Raw genomic sequence first — 25,034 nt, forward strand, 5'->3', positions numbered from 1 at the left:
AGGCAGCCATAGGGGTGACCCAGGCCAGTATGACTCAGATTATTTGGAAATAGGGTATATTCCCTATGGCTCTAGGCCCAAGGGACTGCACATTTTCATTTTGATCTATTGGTGCTATTTTTAGGATGAATCCAGGAGGGTAACAGTGCCCTGTTAGGAACCTTTCAGCTTCAGTTTCCCAACCCATGTCATGAAACTTCCTGTCTTCACCTTGATGGTTCTGGGGTCTCTGACAGGGGCTGGATCAATAGATATCAGGAACAGAGTATCATCAGCCTTGGGCCAATTCTTGGCATCACTGTGTAGAGAGAGCTTGTGCTCTCTGTGGGCCCGACCTTCTCCCTGCCATCTGAAGGCATCTGGCCACAACTGGTAAGTTTTGTCCTCGTTGTCATAGCATATCTTAGACAGTACAGTCCCTCCAGGTCTGAAAGGCTTCGGTAGCATAGTCTGTTTTATCTTTTTCCAGTTTCAGGTGCAGACTGTTGAGTCAATCGTACTGTGGATTCATGGTCCAGTATTAACCGTGATCCATGCAAGACCCTTCCTGTGCTCACTGTTACCCATATTCCACGTATTTTCCCTTCCCTCCCTGTGAGCAGCAGCCTAATGTGTGTCTTTGTTTAAATATATCCCTGAAAATGTATAGTTTTGCTTCAGATGCATATGTTTTAATTTTTGTTGAAGTACCTTTTATCACTTGCACTAAGCACTGTTTTTAAGATCGGCAATATTGTGTGTACATCTGGTCTGTATTTTTGTTGCATGGTACTCTCTGTTATCTAGCTTATGTATTTTTTCTGCCCATCAGTGGGAGAGGGGATCCCAGGTTGCCTTCAACTCTGTCACCACAGACATAGACTTAGTTTGGTCAAGTGCAAGGTGGCTCCAAGGAGGAGGGGGACATTCTGAATCCCTGAGACCCAGGGCTTGAGGGCTCCACATCTTCTCTGCACAGATGCTTTGATTCTGGCACTGCATTTCTGCTACTGAATTGAAGAAGACCTTCTCAGGGTAGCTTACCTGGTGGTTCAAATGGTAAAGAATCTGCCTGCAATGCAGGAGACCTGGGTTCAATCCCTGGGTCAGGAAGATTCCCCGAGAGAAGGAAATGACAACCCACTCCAGTTTTCTTGCCTAGGAAATCCCATGGACAGAGGAGCCTGGCGGGCTACAGTCCATGGGGTCGCAAAGAGTCAGACACTCACTTTCTCTGGGTAGCGGGCTTGTGGGGAGGAAGCAGTAGGCCAGGAGGCCACATGTAAGCCACCTGCTCACCAGCAAGTGATGTCTTCGCTTTAGGGAGGGAGTACCCACCAGAACCCAGGCCCAGGGGCTAGCAGAGAATTAGCATCGGGTTCCAGCACCGCAGGCTGCAGTGTGTCATGCTGTGGTCAGTACAGAGGCCTAGTTTTGGTGCCTCAGCACTCCCTTGGCTTCCTGGCACCAACCTGGCTGTTGCTGGCGATGAGAGGGAGTGCCACCCACCGCCTGAACTCGCGCCAGCATCCTCTGCCCCAGCCTTCCGCCCATATGCCTCCACAGGGCCTCGGAGACTGGAGGAGGGCGTGCTCGCAGGTCTCCTTGGCAAGCCAGCAGGCACTAGAGCAGGGGGAGGGAGGAGCGCCCAGAACCACAGGCAGGGCGGCTGCGCGGCCCAAGCGGTGAGAACCGGCGCTGGTGGGCCTGCCTCTGGTCATGGGAATGAGAGGCCTGTCATGTCATGAGGATGGAGCAAAGCAGCCTCCGCGTGGTGTTTAGACCTTCAGAGGAGGGCCAGCCAAGGATGTCTCATGCAGGGCAGCCTGCCATGTGCAGGTGCTTGCCAGCTTTCATGAAAGGCCTCTTAGAGGCATGCCAGCAACGAGACAAAGTGAAGCTGAAGACACTGCGGGGAACTGCCTCTGCGGGAGTAAGGAGAGGAGAGGTGTCTCTGCGCCTCTCCCCATCCCAGGGCTGATGCCCCGAGTGTGAGGGGATGGAGTGCAGGGAGCCCTCAGCCCCCTCCTTCAGCCTCTGAGTGGGAACTGGATATACCTGGAGTCATGCCATCCGAAGCCAAGGGCATTCTGGCCGGGGCATATGTATGTGGGGGCGGGGCTGGAGTGGAGGGTGTCAGCCCCTCATAAGCTGTGACCTACTGCTGTGGTTGCCCAGGAAGCTGAAAGAGGTAAGGAGGTGTTTCCCTGATGTGTGGGAAACAGCCCCCTTTAGGGGCTCTGGGCCGGACAGGTTTACAGGGGCTTCTTGTCAAGCTTTAGGAAGTGAATCTGTAGCTTTGTTTCCGTTTTCGTAGAGGGTTGACCTTGCACTTGAGGGTTTGGAGTCAGGCTAGGACACAAATCCTCGTTCTCAAAATCTGTATTCCCTCCTATAAAAAGGCGTGCCCTCCTTATAAGGCTGTTAAAGAAGATTCAGACAAACAATATGTGGAATAACGACTGTGTATGGACCAACCACTACTTAACAGCTGCGACCCTAGGCTGCTGTTTATCAGTAATAACACGTGTGTATTTCCATGACACTCTCTCTCTGAATGGGAAAGGGTGGGCCTGAGGCAGGGTTCGTGCTCAGTTTGGCGCATTATAAGGTGTCAGGATCCTGTTCCTGTGCCACCCCCACCCTAGTGGCTGCCGGCAGCCCAGAGGCTGGAGCTGAGCTCCTTACAATTCCCGGCAGGTCTCGCTGCGGCCACCAGCCTGCAGCCTGGGCCCGCGGCCCCCTGCCATTTCCTTTCTCCTGTTTCCAGTCATACTTCATTTCCCATGCATCACGCCAGAGTCATTAGCAGCCTTTGGCAGCGGAGATTCAGGGGTGGGTTCCTTTCAGATCCTCAAAATACCCTACTCTGTCCCCTACATAGGAAGTTAACTTTTTCCCTCGTATTCTGAGAGCACCCCAGGAAGGTTTCGACGAGTAAGAGATTTCTTGGCAAAATTGGAGGAAACAGCATCTGACTATTGTTTATGGCTTAAGACATGAGGTTTTTATCTCTGGCAGCTCCTCACTTTGGAACTTGGTAGGGAGGTTAGCTGCAGATTGAGTCATCAGGAGGTGTAGGGTGCTCTGCCTCTCAGGTATGTGTAGGAGCTGGAGGGGATCTCTGATCCTGTGTGGAATGTGAGGGAACTCGCTCTGAAAGAGGAAGAGCAAGTGCAGAGTCGGTACTTCCTCTAAGTGGTGACAAAGAACCTGTTAGATGTTTATCAGAACATGAAGAGGCCCAGATTGGAGGGGAGGAGTAAGGCACAGAGGACCGCACAGCAAAGGCCACTGACTTGCCAAAGAACAAGGCATTTTTCATGGCTTTGAATCTCAGCGTCTTCACCTGTAGGGTGGGAGTCACAGCCGTCCTACCTAAAATCGGTATGCCAAATCCTGTCACGTGTCACTACAAGTTGTACAACAGCTGTTACAGAACTTTAGGAGGAAAAAAATTAAAATGATTTAATGGTCATGTAAGTAGTAGGATTTCTTGACCCCGCAGGAAGGGGTGAAAATTCCCTCTTCCATCCTGTCATCATTAGGCTGGCAAAATGCTGGAAACAGGGAGTGAGAGCATGCCTTACCCAGAAAGCCCCGAGCGGCGTGACTGATCCCGACCTGACGGGAGGCGGCGGCCTCCCGGGCAGCAGAGCGTTGCGCCCGGGGCTGAGGCTGCCTGAGCACTCAGCGGTCCTGCTTTGCCAGCTGCCTAATAAGGTTAGGGGCTAGGCAAGCTCGGCCGCAGAGGGAGGGCAGCATTGGCTCTGGCTCCTGCTATGCCTCCGAATTCCAGAGGCACTTTTTGCAGAGAGCCCGGCTCAAAAGGGGGTCCCAGGCGGGCAGCACCCCTTGACTTTGTGTCAGCAGCGTCGTGCCTGGCCTGTGTGTGTCTCAAGGGCGGCCAGAAGCAGAGCAGCTTCACTGTGTTCTGCCTGCCCCAAGAGTTGTGACCCTCTCTGGCCTTTGCGCGTTGGTTATCTGTGGAAGTGGAAGACGCTGGGCTCTTCAGGCTGCCCCCGCTCCTCCGGAGGCCCGAGGCTGCCCTGCGGTAGTTGCTCCATTGCCGAGTCACGGCCGCCTCCCGCCTCCAGTGGACTGCAGCACGCCAGGCTCCTCTGTCCTCCAGCATCTCCCAGAGTTTGCTCAAACTCACGGCTCTGAGTCAGTGATGCTATCTAACCAGCTCATCCTCTGCCACACCCTTCTCCTTTTGCCTTCAATCTTTCCCAGCATCAGGGTCTTTACCGATGACTCAGCTCTTCACATCCATGGCCAAGGTATTATAGCTTCAGCATTAGTCCTTCCAATGAATATTCAGGGTTGATTCCTTTAGGATTGACTGGCTTGATCTCGTTTCAGTCCAACGGGCTCTCAAGAGTCTTTCCAATGTCACATCGGCTCCAATGAAGCATCGGCTCTTCAGCACTCAAGTCTTCGTTACGGTCCATCTCTCACACCAACATGCCTACTGGAAAGATCATACCTTTGCCTTTACATACAGACCTTTGTCGGCAAAGTGACATCTCCACTTTTATATGCTAATTTCACGGCTGCAGTCACCATCCGCCGCTGTGATTTTGGAGCCCAAGAAAGGAAAACCTGTCACTGCTTCCGCGTTTTTTCCCCTTCCCTTCTATTCACCATGGAGTGATGGAACTGGATGCCATGATCTTAGTTTTTTGGATGTTGTTTCAAGCCACGTTTTTCACCCTCATCAAAAGGCTCGTTAGTTCCTCCTCACTTTCTGCTATTAGAGTGGTGTCATCTGCATATCTTGAGTTTATCGATATTTCTCCTGGCAATCTTGATTCCAACTTGTGATTCATCCAGCCTGATACTTCGCATGATGTATTCTGCTGCTGCTGCTAAGTCACGTTAGTTGTATCCAACTTTGTGACCCCATAGACAGCAACCCACCAGGTTCTCCCGTCCCTGGGATTCTCCAGGCAAGAACACTGGAGTGGGTTGCCATTTCTCTCCAATGCATGAAAGTGAAAAGTGAAAGTGAAGTCGCTCAGTTGTGTCCAATCTTTAGCGACCCCAAGGACTGCAGCCTACCGGGCTCCTCCGTCCATGGGAGTTTCCAGGCAAGAGTACTGGAGTGGGTCGCCAGTGCCTTCTCCATGATGTACTCTACAGATAAGTTAAATAAGCAGGGTGGCCACAGGACTGGAAAATGTCAGTTTTTCATTCCAATCCCAAAGAAAGGCAATGTCAAGAATGTTCCAACTACCACACAATTGCACTCATTTCACACGCTAGCAAAGTAACGCTCACAATTCTCCAGGCTAGGCTTCAACAGTACATGAACTGAGCTGAATTTAGAAAAGGCAGAGGAACCAGAGATCAAATTGCCAACATCCGTTGGATGATAGAAAAAGCAAGAGAATTCTAGAAAAGTATCTACTTCTGCTTCACTGACCATGCTAAAGCCTTTGACTCTGTGGATCACAACAAACTGTGGAAAATTCTGAAAGAGATGGGAACACCAGACCAGCTTATGTGTCTTCTGAGAAACCTGTATGTGAGCCAAGAAGCAAGAACCAGACACGGAACAGCAGACTGGCTCCAAATAGGGAAAGGAGTACGTCAAGGATGTATATTGTCACCCTGCTTATTTAAGTTCTGTGTAGATTACATCATGCAAAATGACAGGCTGGATGAAGCACAAGCTCAGTTAAAATTGCCAGGAGAAATATCAATAACCTCAGATATGCAGATGACACCACCCTTACTGCAGAAAACAAAGAGGAGCTAAAGAGCCCCTTGATGAGTGAAAGAGCTGACTTAAAACTCAACATTCAAAAAACGAAGATCATGGCACCCAGTCCCATCACTTCATGGCAAATAGATGGAGTAACAATGGAAACAGTGACAGATTTTATTTTCTTGGACTCCAAAATCACTGTAGATGGTGACTGCAGCCATGAAATGAAAAGACACTTGCTCCTTGGAAGAAAAGCTGTGACAAACCTAGACAGCATACTAAAAAGCAGAGACATCACTTTGCCAACAAACGTCCATCTGGTCAAAGCTACGGTTTTTCCAATTGTTACGTATGGATGTGAGAGTTGGACCATAAAGAAGACTGAATGCCAAAGAATTGATGCTTTTGAACTATGGTGTTGCAGAAGACTCTTGAGAGTTCTTTGAACAGCGAGGAGATCAAACCAGTCAATCCCAAAGGAAATCAATCCTGAATATTCATTGGAAGGATTGATGCTGAAGCTGAAGCTCCAATACTTTGGCCACCTGATGCAAAGAGCTGACTCATTGGAAAAGACCCTGATGCCGGGAAAGATTGAAGGCAGGAGGAGAAGGGGATGACTGAGGATGAAATGGTTGGGTGGCATCACCGACTCAATGGACATGACTTTGAGCAAGCTCCAGGAGATGGCTCAGGACAGGGAAGCCTGGCGTGCTGCAGTCCGTGGGGTCGCAAAGAGTTAGACACGACTGAGCAGCTGAACATAACAACAAAGCAAGGTGGCACTTTACAGCCCTCTCATACTCCCTTCCCAGTTTTGAAACTGTCAATTTTTCCATGCGTGGTTCTAACTGTTGCTTCTTGACCCACATACAAGTTTCTCAGGAGACAAGTAAGATGGTCTGGTGCGCCCATCTCTTCAAGAATTTTGCACATTTGTTGTGGTCCCCACAGTCAAAGGCTTTAGTGTAGTCAATGAAGCACAAGCAGATGCTTTTCTGGAATTCCCTTGCTTTCTCCACGATCCAGTGAATGTTGGCAACTTGATGTCTGGTTCCTCTGCCTTTTCTAAATCCAGATTGTACATCTGGAAGTTCACCGTTCACATACTGCTGAAGCCCAGCTTGAGGGATTTGGGGCATAACCTTTCTAACGTATGAAGTGAGCGCAATAGGCAGGAGTTTGAAGGTTCTTTGGCATTGCCCTTCATTGGGGTTGGAATGAAAACTGACCTTTTCTGGTCCTGTGGCCACTGTTTTCCAAATTTGCTGGCATATTGAGGGCAGCACTTTGACAGCATCATCTTTTAGGATTTTCAGTAGGTCAGCTGGTATTCTGTTGCCTCCACTAGCTTTGTTCATAGTAATGCTTCCTAAGGCCCACTTGACTTCACACTGCAGGGTGTCTGGCTCTGGGTAAGCGACCTCACCATCATGGGTATCATTAAGACCTTTTTTATATAGTGTATGCTTGCTACTTTTTAATCTGTTTAGCTTCTGTTAGGTTCTTAACTGTTTCTGTTCTTTATCATGCTTCTCCTTGCATGATGTTGCTGATGTTCTTGCGATCTCTAGTCTTCCCCATTCTATTGCCTTTTCTCTATTTCTTGGTGCTGTTCATTTAAAAAGGCCCTTTTATCTCTCCTTGCTCTCCTTTGGAACTCTGTATTCTGTTTGGTGTATCTTTCTCTTTCTCTTTCGCTTTTCTCTTCCCTACTTTTCTCAGCTATTTGTAAGGCCTCTCAGACAACCATTTTGCCTTCTTGCACTTCTTTTTCTTGGGGACAGTTTTGGTCACTGCCTCCTGTACAGTGTTACCGACCTCTGTCCATAGTTCTTCAGGCACTCTGTCTACCAGTTCTAATCCCTTGAATTGGTTTGTCACCTCCACTGTATAAGAGATTTGATTTAGGTCATATATGAATGGCCTAGTAGTTTTCCGTGTTTTCATTAATTTAAGCCTGGAATTTGCAATAAGGAGCTCATGATTGGAGCCACAGTCAGCTCCAGGTCTTGTTTTATAGAGCTTCTCCATCTTTGGCTGCAAAGAACATGATCAGTCTGATTGCGGTATTGACCATCCTGTGACATCCATGTGTAGAGTCATCTGTTGTATTGTTGAAAAAGGGTGTTTGCTATGACCAGTGTATTCTCTTGACAAAACTCTGTTAGCCTTTGCTGTGATTCATATTGTACTCTAAGGCCAAACTTGCCTGTTACTCTGGGTATCTCTTGACTTCCTACTTTTGGATTCCAATCCCCTGTGATGAAAAGGACATCTTTTTTTGGTGTTAGTTCTAGAAGATAGTGTAGGTCTTCATAGAACCAGTCAACTTCAGCTTCTTCAGCATCAGTGGTTGGGGCATAGACTTGGATTACTCTGATGTTGAATGGTGTGCCTTGAAAATGAACCAAGATCATTCTGTTGTTTCTGAGGCTGCACCTAAGTACTGCATTTCAGACTCTTTCGTTGACTATGAGGGCTACTCCATTTCTTCTAAGGGATTCTTGCCCACAGTAGGAGATAAAATGGTCATCGAAATTAAATTTGCCCATTCCCATCCATTTTAGTTCACTGATTTCTAAGATGTTAATGTTCAACCTTACCATCTCCTGTTTGACCATGTTCAAACTTGATTCATGGGTGTAACATTCCAGGTTCCTATGCAGTATTGTTCTTCACAGCATCGGACTTCACTTTCACCTCCGGACACATCCCCAGCTGAGCATCATTTCTCCTTTGGCCTAGCTGCTTCATTCTTCCTGAAGCTATGAAGAACTGCCCTCCACTCTTCCCCAGCAGCATATTGGACTTCTCTGACATGGAGGGCCTTATCTTCCCGTGTTATATCTTTTTGCCTTTTCATACTGTTCATAGGGTTTTTGCGGCAGGAATGCTAGAATAGGTTGCCGTTTCCTCCTCCAGTGGACCAGGTTTTGTCAGAACTCTTCACTGTGGCCTGTCTGTCTTGGGTGGCCCTTTCAGCTTCATTCAGTTATGGAGGCCCCTTTACCACGACAAGGCTGTGATCCATGAAGTGGTTGTTGCTAATGGTTATAACCTAGCTAATGGTTATTGCTAATAATGCTGTGTGGAATTTTCCATTCATTTGGGGGGTGAGGGAGTTCACTCTCACAAGAAAAGATGGAGGGGGACATGGGGATTATTGCTCTTCTGCTTAAAGGACTAGATAACAGAAGTTCATTACGATCAAATTAACCTTTTCACATCACTCAGGTGTCCTATACAGGACACTGGTCATCTTTCATCTAAGATTTCCAGGTACTATTTCTGTTTATAATGCCATTCATTTATTAATTTCTTCTCCCAGATAAAGGTGGGAGGAAAAGTCTGCAAGCAATAAATGCTGGAGAGGGTGTGGAGAAAAGGGAACCCTCCTACACTGTTGGTGGGAATGCAAACTAGTACAGCCACTATGGAGAACAGTGTGGAGATTGCTTAAAAATTGCAAATAGAACTGCCTTATGACCCAGCAATCCCACTGCTGGGCATACACACCGAGGAAACCAGAATTGAAAGAGACACGTGTACCCCAGTGTTCATTGCAGCACTGTTTATAATAGCCAGGACATAGAAACAACCTAGATGCCCATCAGCAGATGAATGGATAAGAAAGCTGTGGTACATATACACAATGGAGTGTTACTCAGCCATTAAAAAGAATACATTTGAATCAGTTCTGATGAGATGGATGAAACTGGAGCCGATTATACAGAGTGAAGTAAGCCAGAAAGAAAAACACCAATACAGTATACTAACACATATATACGGAATTTAGAAAGATGGCAATGATGACCCTCTATGCAAGACAGCAAAAGAGACACAGATGTGTAGAACGGACTTTTGGATTCTGAGGGAGAGAGAGAGGGTGGGATGATGTGGGGGAATGGCATTGAAACATGCATACTATTATGTAAGAAACGAATTGCCAGTCTATGTTCGATACAGGATACAGGGTGCTTGGGGCTGGTGCACAGGGATGATCCAGAGAGATGATATGGGGTGGGAGGTGGGAGGGGGGTTCAGGATTGGGAACTCATGTACACCCGTGGCAGATTCATGTCAATGTATGGCAAAACCAATACAGTATTGTAAAGTAAAATAAAAATAAAAAATTTAAAAAATAATATTAAAAAAAAAAGGTGGGAGGAACTGAGCCCTTAAAAAACTGAGCTCTAGGAAAGCTAAGTGACTTGCTCAAAAGGGTCTTGGGAAGATGGTAAATCTGGTTCTGACTCTACTATGAGTTAGTAGTAAAAAATTAGCTGAATGCCTGCTTTGTGTAGGTCATTGTCTGGGTACTGGGGAGAAAGCACTGAGCAAGACACATGAAAAATCTCTGCCTTCATGAAACAAACGTGGCAGTAGGTGGTAGAAATTTAAAAAAAAAAAAAGGTTATAATTTCCAGTTAAGCTGTCAATCAGCACTGCCCTCAACATCCTCTTCAAAGGTTAGGGAGTTCCACTTAAGGGTCAAATGGCCTTCTTGCTGCTGTAGCCCTTCCCACTGCTTCCAGGCTTGGAGAAGAAACTGAAGTGGAGAGAAATGTCCATGGTATTGCCTGTCCTGGCGCCAGGAGGATAGAAAGGAGTGTGATACACTGCCTCAGCTTCTCTTCTTGTTCCCTAGGAATGACACCTAAAAAGGGAGCATGATATTTGAAAAACAATCGCAATAACAACAAAACGCTGCTTGTATAACCCTTTATAAGTCAGGATAGCACTAAAAATTCACAGTAGAAGAAGTAAGCTGCGGGCATCCTGGGAGAGGGAGGGGTGTAACCTCCTCCAGCCCTGCGGAATCTACCGATAACAGGATGGATTAGAATTATCAATCTAATAACTTCGGCCACATGTGATTTTTGGAAAAGTAATAAAGTAGTCAAGCCCTTATCTGATGACCCTTGTACTTGCTGTTCGTTGTCTAGAAGCAAGGATGTCATCCATGTATAAAGAGGGGCTGACCGGGGCTGGGCCCTCAATGCTCTGGTGCCGCGCTCAGAAAAATCCCCTTGGCATTTAAGTAGCTGGTGTGCGGTGGTCCTCTAGCCTGAAGCTGAGAACAGGGCTTAGGAGAAGCCTTTTTCTCTCCTTCATCCTCCCTGTTCCCACCCGTCCCTCTCTCCCTAGTCAGCACGTGTGAGGTGACACGTGGCTTCCCGAGAGGAGAACTGCTGAGCCGAGACCCTCCGTTGTCACTCACACGCAAGCTGACTTTGCCCCCCTACTGACCTTGCTGTGGCCCTAGGCTCTAGCTGAATTGATAGCTGTCATATTCCTGCAATCCCAGAGAAACTTGAATACTCACAGGCTTCAAACTTATCTTTCTTCCTCAGAGGTCCTTCTGTTCCCGTTATGTATCCACCCTGCATCGCCCACTGCTGGAGCGTTTTACTCACCCTTTTCTCCCCAGAGCTTTCTAGACTCCAAGATCTGAACGTCATACCTGGTCTATTGACAGCTGCGTCAGGCTGCAGGATTTCTATACAGTGTCAGGCCAAGTGTTCGCAGGGGCGGCAGGGGATGTGGCCATCTTCTCCCGGGTTGCCCTCCTGGTTTGTACATGTGTGTGTTAGGAGTGTGGCAGGGTGAAGGGTGTGGAGGAGGGTGGCAGACTGGCAGGCTACCCTCCAGATCACTCTGGTCTGGACTCCTTTCCTGATCTCTTCTCACCTCTTAGAGGTAAGACGAAAACATTCTAAGATTAAAACAGACTAACACATTCTGTTGCAGATCCCCCAAATAGACAGGGAGAGCCATTAGAGGTCACATAACCTGTTATTTCCAAGCTTCTCAAGCTGTAGGGTTTGTGTTGCTTGGTTTAGCAGAGGTGAGCTGTGAAGGCTGGAGTGTAGCTGAAGTTGCTTCTCTACACTGGAGTTTACAGGCTGCTGGGGGGCCCCCAGGGAAGAAGGGGCCTCTCCCAAGTCAGGGCACTCAGCTTAGGCCTGAGCTATCCGTTCAGCTCAGATACCAACTGTCACCTAAACCCTTGTGCTGGGATGAGTACCTCTTGTCCTTGCAGGTGCTGGACCCCATGCGCTTCTAATTGTTTCTTCATGTCTGCCTTTGAATCTTTATTGCAGAGACCGAGTTGTGACCGGTTTCCAGGGAGCCCTGCTCGTTCTCCTCTCCTGCCACCTCTCTGCCACTGCAGTTGCTGGTTGTTGCTAAGGTTGCCTCCGTGGTAACATGCGCATCCTGTTTATACCACCATCCGGGAAAGGTCTAAACTAGGAACCTGCCTACCCTGGTCCATCACCACCTGGGGACACCAGTCATCGTAACACGTGGTCCGGCTCACACTCAGTTCCCCCCTCCTCTTCCTCCTCAGGCTTACAAGCTTCATACACACGAAAGGACCTGGACCACAGGCTGCTGCTCTGAAGCTTCCTGCACAAGATATAGTCGGTCTTATTCGCATCTGGACTCTGAGAGAAGAAAGAAAGAAGAAGTGAGGAAGAGAAACGAGAGACTCTGAATCAGTGGAAGGGAGAGTCCACATATTTTGTGTTGAGGGGCTTGGTAACAGCAGGCAAAATGACGAACCCAACAGAACACACCTTGCCAGCCAACTCGATACTTGAGAGCCGTGAAGGGGAGTTTGGCTGCACAGTGATGGACCTGAGGAAGCTGATGGAGCTGCGTTCAAGTGATGCAATAGACCACATCAACATCCACTACGGAGGAGTGACGAGTCTCTGCAGTAGGCTGAAAACCAACCCTGTGGAAGGTAAAGGCCACGCCAGGGGTGGGGGATTGGAGGAAGGCAGCCCGTGTTAAGATACATTGTTCTGTCGGCTTCTAGAAAAGCAATGTTTCTGGAGACCTTGCTGCTGTATCTGTGCCTGGTGGGCAAAGTACAGTCTCCAAAGCACGGAAAAGATGTCAGGCTGTGGAGAGAAACATTCTTTCTCTCCCAGAAATGAGGTTTAGTGACTGCGGTATTCTCTGAAGATCATTCTTTCCTTCTCTTTCTATATCACTGTACAGAAGGGGGAATGTCTCTTATAAATGTTTATGTTAGAGGTGTGTTTATCAGTAACTAATCAAGTCCCTAACTCAGTATCAGTCTTTGATTGCAAAGGGTTGAAGATATGATTCTTCCCTACCCTGATCTTACAGTATAATAGGAAGAAGCGTGGATGAGTCTGTCTACCTAATGCAGTACTTCTCTATGGTACACTGTTAGAAACGGGATGGTGAATCAAAATGGAGAGAGTTTAGCCACCATATCTTTGGGCTACTCAGTTTTCTTTCCGGAAGTTATTGATGACTTTTTCAACCCTGTCTGATGCACTTTTAGTATAGTTCTTCTTAATCTATTCTCTAAAGAAAATGAAAAATCCAGCTTCATGCTTACCTGGCTCAGCCCAGTTGCCCAGTGAGCCATGGTAATTTTATTTCGTTGAAATGGAGATAGTACTAGAGAAATCCTATTTGCTCCTTTTTGCCTAGTTTCAGCGTCTCTGTTACGGGTCCTTGCTTGGCCCTATCAGTCAGGCAGGCCTTGACTGAGTAGCTTGAGATAGAGCAAAGATCTTGTCCTTTAGATGCCATCAGCCTCTTGAGGTGTACCATTTCTGACCCTTTCTTGGAAGCCGTATTTTTTGCCAGTTCTAAGAAGTTTTGATCCCTAGCCAGTGTTATAAATTAGTGACTTGGAGTCCAGACTCTATGATTAAAAGAAAAAAGGGAGAAATTTTTATCTAGATATATCTGTACATTGCCCATGTTTTATTTTCTTTACCAGCAGGGAGAGCTGCCTTACATGTTCTCTGTACTTCTAGAGTTCACTTTCTTATCTCATAGGCTTTGAGTTCAGTACTACCATTTACTAGCTGAATAACATTGAATAGTTTACTCCTTCTCCGTAAGTAGAAACCATTTTCGTTTTTGAAAATGATATTAATACTTAGTCTGTACAGTTATTGGGATTAAATAATGTATGTACAATGCTTGTTCTCATAATGGGTGTTCAATAAATTAGTTGTCTCACATTAAAACAGAGCCCACATTTGCCAGAATATGAGAGCCATGGAGTGCAGCGTGTTATTCTGTCTGTCAGGCTGCTGCAGGCTGCCTGCCGCCGCTGTCCATTCTCCACCTTCGCCACTGATGTCAGAAGAAGCCTGCTTAGGGCGGCGGTGCTGAGCTGCTTCCATGCGGCTCAGCCGTTGCCGTCTGGTCAGTCTCTGAAGACTGCGCTCTGGATAATGCCTGCTTCTTGTCAGCTAGATCGCTTTATCTCGCCACTTCCACAGTGGCTGCTCCTATGTTCCCACTGAGATGATGCAGCACTTCAGCAACACTCGTCAGAGTTTGAGCAGGATCTCCTTTTCCCTCTTCCTGTACCGTTCTTTCCCTTGGCTCAGTTGCTTGTCTGACACGGTGAAACTCCGAATAAACTGGAACCTGAGGAACTTCCAAGAGCAGAATCAGACTTCCCTCCCAATTTTCCAAACGCTTTCTCATAGCTGCTGCTGTTTGCTTCTAGTGCCCAGAGAGCTCCCATTCCCAGAGGCCAACGTACATATTCTTTCATGTCAGAATCAGATGTCAAATGCTTAGATTCTTTCCAATCCCAGATTTAGACCTGTGGTTGGAAGTCGCCTTCTGATGTCAGGTGCTTCTGCTGCTGCAGACCCTGGCCACGCCAGGACCCCTGCCGCCGGCGCAGCTGTCCACTGCCATCCCCTGCTTCCTTGGATCACAAACCTGTATCCTGATGTGTTTCAGTATTACAGCTTTCTATTGGGCTGTCCTGGAGCTGGGAAGCAGGCTCTCAGGAACAACTTTCCCATGAGTGTTTCAGCCCTCAGTGCCTCACGTGTGAGAAGAGTAAAGGAAAAGAAGGAAAAGAAAAAGGAAAAGAAAAAAAAGGAAAGAGAAGGAAAAGAAGCCGCAGAAGAGCTATGACGTGGGACTCTCCCCAGACAGAGGTTTATTTGGACAGGCTGAGAAAAGAGCGTCAGTATCTAGGTGCCAGAAAAAGCCAGCCAATGCACAGCAGACCACGCTAGCATGCCTGACAGCCTAGCATAGCTTTCTCACCTGTGGTAGGCCCCTGCAGGCTAACAATAAGAACATAAAGAGATTTTCCCAGCGCTTGAATTCTGCTGATTGGAAAGTAAAGTGACGTAAGATTGGGAAGATCGTTTCCTAGAATATGGCCCTTCCCCTCTATTTTCTGTTGGATTGATAGTATCTTTAGGATAGATTGTTTTAAACTATAGCTACTAAGGGACCTTATGGAACTTGCAGTTTATAACTTTTCCGACACTAACATAGTTTAACTTCTCTCTCTCTGTCTGTCTCGTTGAGTGATCTCAACAGACCAAAACAATTAAATGACTTGCCTAAAGTCTTACCACAGGGTAGAACTTGAGGAATAATTCGTGTTTTCTGACTCACAGACCATTGATGCTCTGCTGCCTCCTCAGCTAGAGCAGCAACACAGAGAATCTCAGAAGCACAGAGAGTTTTGCAGTTTGTTTTATATTCTGGTGCCTGATAGAATGCCTAGCTGTGACCCGATACTAACATGCATTTAATATTGGCTTGTGTTCCTTGAGTCCAATGACTAGTTGGAACAAGAGGCGATGCCCCAGTGGCTGAGAGCTGGTTACATTTGAGACGACATGGAGGTGCTCAGCCCCCACAGCACTCATCAGTGAGCAGACAAGGCTCAGCAGAGAGGCAGAGGTGATTGTGTTGGTTGGGTAAGCGGTTGCTTTGTGTGTGTGTGTGTTCAGTCGTGTCTGACTCCCATGGACTGTAGCGCACCAGGCTCCCCTGTCTGTGGAATTTTTCAGGCAAGAATACTGGAGTGAGTTGCCATTTCCTCCTCCAGAGAATCTTCCCGACCCAGGGGTCAAACGCACACCTGCTGCACTGCAGGCAGATTCTTCACTGCCAAGCCGTCGGGGAAGCCCTAAGAGGTTGTGTTGCCTGAGGTTTATCAGTAAGAAAAACCTGAGCGTTTTGCACTGATAGGATCTTTTCAGTTTGCTCCTTTCCTCATTTCAGTTTCTCTCTCTCTTTTCACTGCCGCTTGCTTCCCGATTCCATCCCCACCCCCAGATTTTTCCAGTCCTCAAAGAGCCGGATGATACCCACTGGAAGGTAGCCTTTTATCTTCTGATTAATTTTCCATGCTATCTCCTGGCTTCCAAGAGCAAGAAAAACCTGTGTGAGTCTGAACTGAGAAAGCTGAGCGCCGAAGAATTGATGCTTTTGAACTGTGGTGTTGGAGAAGACTCTTGAGAGTCCCTTGGACTGCAAGGAGATCCAACCAGTCCATTCTAAAGGAGATCAGTCCTGGGTGTTCTTTGGAAGTAGTGATGCTAAAGCTGAAACTCCAGTACTTTGGCCACCTCATGCCAAGAGTTGACTCATTGGAAAAGACTCTAATTCTGGGAGGGATTGGGGGCAGGAGGAGAAGGGCATGACAGAGGATGAGATGGCTGGATGGCATCACTGATTCAATGGACATGAGTCTGAGTGAACTCCGGGAGTTGGTGATGGACAGGGAGGCCTGGCGTGCTGCGATTCATGGGGTCGCCAAGAGTGGGAGACGACTGAGCGACTGAACTGAACTGAGGGAGAGAAAGAAGTCTTTTCCTTAGTCTGCCTTGGTGTGCAGGAAGAAGAGAAGGTCTGGATGAGAGATTCTTTGGTGCAGATAGAAAGTTGTATGAATTCTCCTTCCCCACAGAACCTTTCCACGTGGGTCCTCAGCTGTGTTACCCTTCTTCAGAGAAAGCATGCTGTTTTCTGAGGAGGCGCTATGCCAACAGTTACGGGGGTTGGGGGACCTGGGCCCAGACCAGAAAGGACAGAGAAGGGGAGTCTTGACTAAACATTGAATAATTACCTGTGGGCTTCTTGCAGAAAGCTAAAGGCTATTTATATTGAATTTGGATCACTAAGAACATTGGTGGGAATTTCTGTTTCATCTTTCCTCTACATCCTGCTGTTTCTTTTCTCCTCTGCAGAGCTGAGGTCTGGCCGTAGGACACAGGGATTCTAATTTCCTTTTAATGACAGTGAACAAATAGTGTCCAGCAGGTAGTGGGGACACAGTGGTGAACACAACAGGGACAGGTCTTCCTTCCACAGTGCTTGACAGGCACTAAGAGAATACACAAAGATTAAGTCGATTTCAGCAATAGTGTCATAGTGCTATGATGGTGTTATGGGGACCTGGAAGGGAGGACAGGTGGGCCTAGGAGTTGGAGATAGGACTCCTCAGTCATGTGTCTGTCTAGGGAAGCTCTGGCCTGGCTGTGCTCTAGGGTAATTGCTACCACTTACTAAACGTTCCTGGCATAAGAGGCAAGCATCTCTGCCTTGCATAATTGTTGAGCAGCTACTAGGTTTTGGGAGTTGGGGTTCTTTGGGGAGTAAATGTCAGGAAGGGGAAAGAAACTGCTTTGAGACAGCCCAGATTTTGACTTTGGGTTCATTGCCTGTAGGGTTTAAGTTACTATCTCCTGCCTCCCTACGGCTTCCGGGGCTCAGCGGCGTCTCTGCTGTGCTTCTGTTGCCGCACCTTTTGAGGCCAGCGGTATGTCCCACCACGAACTGTCTCTCCAAAAGCTGGGACGTGCTGGGGTTGGGCTCTTCCTCAGTGCGGCAGATTGAAGTTTCTAGTAGCATTGTCAGTCTGGGAGAAAATTGCACACGTAGCCCCAGGAAACGTTCAACTACATGCTGCTGTGTTACTGTTAGTACTTCTAACACTAATATCGTTTACATAGTAGACTCTGCAAGAAATAGGAATGGGTGAAGTAATCCAAAAAGTTCTAGTACCTTTCCCACGCTGCAACAGATGAACGCATGCCTCCTGTTTAGAGACCACTGCCTCGGAGAATGTTAATGTTGCCAGGGGGTGTATAAAGAAATTGGCAAGTGGAGATGGGATAGAATGGATGTGAGAGGAAAACGGGTGACTGGCTTCTCTGAGATTTTCCTCCCTATCACTAGTCTGTTTATTAGTCTGTTACAGAAAATTAGTCTGTTTCAGAAAATCCACTTTTCAGTTAGTCCAGTTCAGTCGCTCAGTCGTGTCCGACTCTGCGACCCCATGGATTGCAGCCCACCAGGCCTCCCTGTCCATCACCAGTTCCCAGAGCTTGCTCAGACTCTTGAGCAGTCCGGTTTTAGGAGTCCATCCAGCTCAGCTTAGAAGCACGGCCAAGCTGCCTCTCTCCTTATGCCCTCTGCCCCGTAGCCATCACCTTGAAGATGTCAAGTGAATTACCCTAGAAACCAGTCACATGGGCATGCCTGCCAAGATGAACAGTCTGTGGTCCTCTCTGCCCATCACACTTTGGGTGGATATATTAAGTTTAAGGTATGAGAGAGACTCATAGCAGAAGACTCTCTGTTTTTCTTTTTTTTTTTTTTCTTTATTTTAATTGGAGGTTAATTACTTTATAATAGTGTCTTGGTTTTGCCATACATCAACATGAATCCGCCACAGGTGTACACGTGTTCCCCATCCTGAACCCCCCGCCCTCCTTCCTCCCCGTACCATCCCTCTGGGTCATCCCAGTGCACCAGCCCCAAGCATCCAGTATCATGCATCAAACCTGGACTGGCGTTTCGTTTCATATGTGATGTTATACATGTTTCAATGCCATTCTCCCAAATCATCCCACCCTTTCCCTCTCCCAGAGTCCAAAAGACTGTTCTATACATCTGTGTCTCTTTTGCTGTCTCACATACAGGGTTATCATTGCCATCTTTCTAAATCCCATATATATGCGTTAGTATACTGTACTGGTGTTTTTCTTTCTGGCTTACTTCACTCTGTATAATAGGCTCCAGTTTCATCCACCTCATTATCTTTGAGGGAGGAGAAGGGAGCAAACCAGCTCAAACAGCCCGAGAGCAGCTACACTGCTATGAGGATAGCTGAGGCAAGTCCAGGAGCTTCAAGAAAGAAACACTTAGTACGTGGTAGAGGGGTGGAGGTTTCCCAAAACCTACAGGAAGCAGCACCAACAGCTGGATGGTAGATGGTTGAGAAAGACAGGAGAGAAAGAGTGCCCTTGCTGAGCCCCGCCCACCCTGCAGGGGATTCCATGTTGCTCCTGGGAGTTCCTTGTCTGCTTTGAATTATGCGCCTAGGGCTGAATTAGGCCAAGGGTGCATGGCAGCCTCAGGCCTGCGCTTTCCCAGGCCAACTCCAGGCTGTCGGAATTCTTTCCTAGCCAGCTCCTCCTTGCCTGGAGCGGGGATTCTGGCTTAGCTGGCATAATGCTGCCAAGCAGGGGATAGGGAATCCTGGAGGCAGGGAGAGTCGCTGCGTCTTCTGAACCCGAGAACCCTCCCCGCTTCTCCCCTTCCACCAGGCCTAGGACCTTTGGTGCTCCGTTCGTTTGGCAGCTCAGCTGAGTCTCTTGCAAGTTTTGTTTTGCTTTCAACCTTGCGGTTGCCTTGCTCTGAATGTCAGCTGGGGGTGGGAAAAAAGATGGCCGGCCTTCTTCAGCCAAGGCAGATGTTGCGTCTGCCCTTGGAAGTGGGGCTTTCACTCTTCTTATTTAGCTCCAAGGTGTGAGCACTGGGGGTGTGATACCAGAGGGGCGGATGAACACACAGCCGGGGAGAAGGCAACTGAGCAGAGGGTAAGGAGGGCACTCTGGGCAGCTCTCTCTTCTCTGTGCCAGAGTCGGAGAGTTCACAAAAGGTGCATAGCGGAGGACCAGACAGAAAGACACACCCCCGGACAAAGCTGTCCACCAAGGGCAGGCTTTGGGATCGAGAGTGAGGAAAGGGCCATTCTCTTCTCAGTCCGTCACCTCTTGCTGTGACTTTAGGGGAGCTGCCTTCCCTCTAGGGGCAGGAAGGCCACAGGCACAGAGCGCGTCTCCAAGCTGCGGGTGTGAGAAGTGGGAGATGCAGAAGCAGGAAATGCTCCGACCCCTGAGAGCAGTGGCAGCGGCTTGGCACAGGAGCTGGCTGAAGCCTTTCAGTCCTCGTGTTGACTTTCAGCTGCTCTTCCCTCTTGGTTTTCTTTGTGGCTCAGACAGTAAAGCATCTGCCTGCCATGGAGGAGACCTGGGTTCAGTCCCTGGGTCGGGAAGATCCCCTGGAGGAGGGCATGGCAACCCACTCCAGTGTCCTTGCCTGGAGAATCCCATGGACAGAGGAGCCTGGTGGGCTACAGTCCATGGGGGTCACAAAGAGTCCAACACGACTGGGTGCCCAACACTTTCACTTCTCTTTTACCCCCTAATCCAGGGTTTGAAGGTAGGACTTGAAAGATATTCTGATGTCTGTTCTCATGAACCAAATAGGATTGGCTTCTAAGCAACCCAGAGAAACCTCTCCCTGGTACTGTCTGTGCAGCAGAAGATTCTGCTCTCCCCTGGGCAAGGTGTCATCGCCCACACAGCTGGGAAGTCCCTCCTGATGTGGGACCTGGCCGCACCCTCTCTGCGCTGGCTCTGATAAGGGGTGCTTCTGCCGACAGTCCTCGGCCTCCGTGGGGAATCCGGCCCGGCCCTTCCCTCCTTCCCGCTGGAGCCAGGCCACGAGGGGCTGGGCTACTGCTCCTCCTCCCAAGCCCCGGCCCCGCACGGCTCAGAGCAGACACAGATTTTCCACCGCCGCCCATTCTGTCTCCTCCAGCCGGGCAGGGGCCCTGTGAGTCCCCAGCCTGGGGTGCGGGCGGTGACTTCCCAGGCCGACATTCTTGTCCCCTTTCCCAGCTCATGTGCTAAATCTGGCTGAGGACCAGAGGTACTCCCAGTTTGGGCGAGACTTTTTGTCGGACACGGTTTCTGCTCATTTTCTTGATGTATTTCTAGGGGAAACCCCTTTCCAGTTTCCCGCATTCTCTTGCTGCCAAGTCCTCCTTCCCCACTTTGGGAAGCAGTGTACCTGAGAAGCAGCTGTGAAGATGAGGAACTAAAACCCCCTTCTGGCCTGGGCAAGTATTTATGTGAAATCACAGCTGCTGAGATCAAGGCCTGAGAGCCTCTCGGGGGCTGGAAGAATTGGAATGGAAAGCCCCACATTGGGGGTTGGCGGAGCTCCCAGTCCCACCTGGCTCCCCTAGCGATGCTGCCTCTCAGAGAGGATTCCCAAGGCCATCCGCTAGCAGCCCCACACTGCCCCTCCCTGCCAGAGGGTGTGCGGGATCCTGGGGCCATTTGATTTCTTAGGGGGACTTTTATTTAAGAGCTGACGGTGACTTAAGGTGGAGCAGAGAGGTGAGAGAAAATGCAAAGAGGGAGTAAATGTGTGACTTTGAGAGCATCTAGGTAAGAGCAAGGCCTGACCTCTTTTGTTTTCCATAATGTGTCTTGTCTTGTTTGCTTGGGTCCAAAATAAGGCCAATAATGAAACTTTTATTGAATATAAAATTCATAGGTTGGACTCTGACAGACCTGGTGTCGCCATCCCTGAGGACAGGAAACAGACAGGACTAATTGACGCCAATTGTAAATCAAGAGTAGGAACAAGGCTGATTTGTCTAGAGGTGCAGAGAAAAGCGGCGAGAGGGCCCGCCCTGAGGTAACTGAAGAAGGCTGACCCACCATTCCTGTTTGCCTGGAGCTGAGGGGTTGTCCCAGGAGACGGGCGCTTCAGTGATGAAATCTGGAAAGTCCTAGGCCGAGTAGGAAAGGTTAGTCACAGCAAAATGAGCCTCAGCTGAGCACAGCTGCCTCCATGCCCCAGCCCCTCTGTGTGTGAGCTGGAATCCAGCTGCTGCTTGTGGAGCAGCTACAGACTGCCACATACTTACTTGAGTAGGTACCAAACCTGTCTAGGCCTCAGTTGGCTTGTATGTGACACGGGGTTAATAGCCGCTGCCGCACAGGGCCTTGCGGCTTCGGTGAGAAGACACAAATGTGCCTGGCACAACTGCCATCACTTAAATGTTCACAGTAATACCTATACTCATGCAGTTCATTCAACGAATTTGTGTACATGTCCGGCACGGCTTTAGACCTAAGGAACAAAGACAAAAACCCTGGCCTTGTAGAGGGAGATAAACAAACATAGAACAAATGTATCCAATAACTTGTTCCAGGAGAAGACCTGAGGAGGGAAACAGCTGAGCAGGCCAAGGGGATCCCGTGTGCTGGGACAGAGACTCCACGTGAAATACGTTGGTCAGGGTTAGGGCCTTTGTCCACAGACCTGAAGGAAGTGAAAGGACAAGCCCTAACTAGGGAAGGGAAATCTGAGAAAGAAAACAGCATGTGCAGGGACCCTGCAATGGAAACGTGTCTGGTGCACACAGAGAATCGCAGGAAGGCTAGCTTGGCGGGATCTCGGTGAACAAGGCGGAAATGGTAGCACTCCGCAGGTGGGGAACTGGATGCTCACGATGGGGGCCTACGTAAAAGGGCAGATGAGTGCCATGGGGGGTTGGAAGAGGCCATTCTGGACCGAGAGGACACCGAGGGCAGAAAGCTAAGGCTGGAAGCAGCAGGCCTGTGGGACGGTCGCCGTGTCCAGCTGAGAGACGGCCAGGGCTTAAAGCAGCACGCGAGCAGTGGGAGATGAGAAGTGAGGGCGACCTGGATGTATCTTGAAGGTAGAGATGATGAATTTTCTGACTAAATGGGTATTGTAGACGAGAGAGCGAGAGCGAGAGCGAGAGAGAGAGAGCGCGAGAGCAAGAGGAGTCAAGGATGATTGCGAGGCATTAACATGAGACCAGAGTCGGGCAGGGTTACCTCGGTGGAAGTGAAAGTGTTAGTCGCTCAGTCGTGTCCAGCTCTTTGCGACCTCATGGACTGTAGCCCACCAGGCTCTGCTGTCCATGGGATTCTCCAGGCAGGAAGACTGAAGTGGGTTGCCATTCTCTTCTCTAGGGATCTTCCCAACCCAGGGATCGAACCCAGGTCTCCTGCATTGCAGACAGATTCTTTAGCATCTGAGCCACCAGGGAAGCTCTTTTAGCTAGACTGGTGTTGAGTCTTTTGCCCTTTTGGCCTCCGTTGAACTATTGGCATGTGATAACCTTCTGATTCTGATGTGTTGGTTTGCCCTCATAGTCGTCTGCTCACCCTTCTTATGGAGGGAGTAGCATGTCCTCCCTTTACGTCATGAATCCTGTTTTCTTAAGAAACATCGCAGCTAGATTAACAAGCTATCAGGACTCCTGTTTCTCAAGGGCAGGCCTAGCCGTCCAGCAGTTCCAAGTTGGCACACACGTGTTATCTCAGGTCCCTGGGAGAAACACCCCGCACGGCCCTGTTCCCTAGCAACTCTGCCTCTGCCCGCCTGGGGATCAAGATGCCCTGCCCAGGGACACTCCTTTCCCAGGCTCTGGCGTTTCTTGCCTGCTGAGAACCGACCACTCAGAGTGGTGGGGGCAGGGAGCCTCTGGCAAGCAGCCCGTGTTGCTTCCAGTGCTTTGGCCAACCCCGCCGCCCACCCGTTCCCCTCCAGAGTTCTGCTGTGCCTCTCAGCTCTTGCTCTTGGCCCCAAGGAGGCAGGAGGCCCTGGTTAAGAGCATCAGGCTCTACTTCCTGAGCCAGCTTCCTGCTTCTCTCTGCTGAGCGCTAGCAGGTGGAAGGAAGCGGTCTCCAGTCCCCACTCCGCGATCGTGGGTGCCAGTTCACACCCCTGCTTTACCTCCAGGCAGGGTGCCCAGGTAGATCTCGATACCTCTCCTGATGGTTTTTGTCTTTAGGGTGGAGGAATGGACCCTGCCAACAGTACTCCCTTGGGTACAGATTTTCCCATTTTCAAAATCCCTGTCTGAATGTCTTCCTTTGTTCTAACCCACCTCTCTTTCTTTGCCGTTTAAAGTCAGGCCCTTGGGTCGTATTCAGTGGAGATAGAAGTCTGCCGGCCGCTGTGTCCCCCTCCCCTCCAGCGGACCAGCCCTTCAGTGTGAAGAGGTGTGAGGTCCTCGGCATCAGTAGCCCGTCCTTTCCTTGCAGCTTCTAGGCATCTCCTCGTCCCGTGCCTCTGGGTAAAGCCTTGTTAAGTGTTTCCATCCTCTGATTCTAACCCTCCTCACTGCTGATCTTTTTTCAAGACAAATGTTGCCTCACCCTACCTTTGGGGAACCCATTAAGCAGTTCAGCCAACGACCAGTGCCAAACCGAGGCTGTTCGCTAATCAAGTTGCATAAGCAACTTGATAGATGCCCCCTGGCGTTAATTTAAATTGTATGCGTTCTCCTCTTTCCTTAAAGTGTGACCCCTCTTGGGCCCCTGAGAAGAGCCTAGGACTCTGGGAATGATTCTGCCTCTTATTCCCTCTGGGGACGTGGCTGGACTCTGTGTGCACACTCACACAGGTATGTAAGCACACGTGTGGTCGTGGAGGGCGCGCCGATGCTCACGGACTGACTCAGCGCTTTCACCTCCACTGTTCTCTCTCTGTTCACTCTGAACGAAGCAGTACTCGTAGCACTTAGTACATCTCCAAGTACGTAGTTCTTAGTAGAACAGTACTCCTAAAGACGTGTATGTGTGCCTCTGTGTATGACGGAATGGGATGGCTCTGTGTGCCTACAGGGGATGCCCGAAGCTGGAGTCTCATGAAGTCTGTATCCTCTTGATGTCCTGAAACCTCTGGAACTTGGAATCAGGGCAATTGGTTGGGCTCTGTCTCCTAGCCTCCTAGCATGACCTTGAGCAAATAGCTTATTCTTTACGGCCTTTTTGTGTGAGCCAGTAGGTAGAAGCCACCTCTGCTTTTAAATCATGACCAGCATTTACATGTTAATATAAGAGGAAAATTCTGTGTCTCAGGAAACATTTTAATGTACTCTTAGGGCTGAAGCCTGGTGCAAACTCAGTGAGGAAGAGATGAAGTTGTAGGTCTGGGTTAGCTTACCCTGGAGACCAAGAGGCGTGAGCGGCCCCCGTGACCAGCTTGTCTTGGTTTGCCCCCATTTCACACCTGCTGAGTCTGGGGAAAATGAGGGGGGTTGGTCACCCTAATTGGATCTCATATTTGGGCAGATTGGGAAGCAAGGGATCCTCTTTAAAGGGCTCTTTTAACTGCCCTCCTCTGTCATTCAGCTCTTCCACTCTTTTGTTGCTCACTCCCTCCACTCCTGCCTCTCTTTCAGGCCTGTCTGGGAACCCTGCAGATCTGGAGAAACGTAAACAAGTGTTTGGACAGAACTTGATTCCCCCGAAAAAGCCCAAGACCTTCTTGGAGTTAGTGTGGGAAGCCCTTCAGGACGTCACGCTCATCATCCTGGAGATCGCAGCCATCATCTCCCTGGTCCTGTCCTTTTACCGCCCCCCGGGGGGAGAAAATGAACGTGAGTACCTTGAACAGACAAGCGTGACTCTCTCCTGGGTTCTTTCCACTGTCACTGAAAAGCACG

The 25,034-nt window shown here is 49.1% G+C and overlaps 1 protein-coding gene across 38 annotated transcripts in view; it reads left to right on the top strand.

The window, feature by feature from the left end:
• The window catches only part of ATP2B4 (ATPase plasma membrane Ca2+ transporting 4), a 110,411-nt gene that overhangs the window by 45,224 nt on the left and 40,153 nt on the right, over nt 1–25,034 (top strand). For 12 of the 38 annotated variants that reach the window (XM_060396253.1, XM_042256883.1, XM_060396263.1 and 9 more), the window contains exons 2-3: nt 12,048–12,446; nt 24,771–24,968. In XM_060396253.1, coding sequence (XP_060252236.1) covers nt 12,254–12,446; nt 24,771–24,968 — 391 coding nt within the window. In that variant the 5' untranslated portion in view covers nt 12,048–12,253. Of the gene's footprint in view, nt 1–1,870; nt 2,171–11,799; nt 23,337–23,494; nt 23,661–23,885; nt 23,991–24,770; nt 24,969–25,034 lie in introns of those variants that run through there. The other 26 variants (XM_042256885.1, XM_060396252.1, XM_042256884.1 and 23 more) reach the window with 9 other exon arrangements.

The sequence above is a fragment of the Ovis aries genome, chromosome 12 (assembly GCF_016772045.2).
Source record: "Ovis aries strain OAR_USU_Benz2616 breed Rambouillet chromosome 12, ARS-UI_Ramb_v3.0, whole genome shotgun sequence".
Lineage (NCBI taxonomy): Eukaryota > Metazoa > Chordata > Mammalia > Artiodactyla > Bovidae > Ovis > Ovis aries.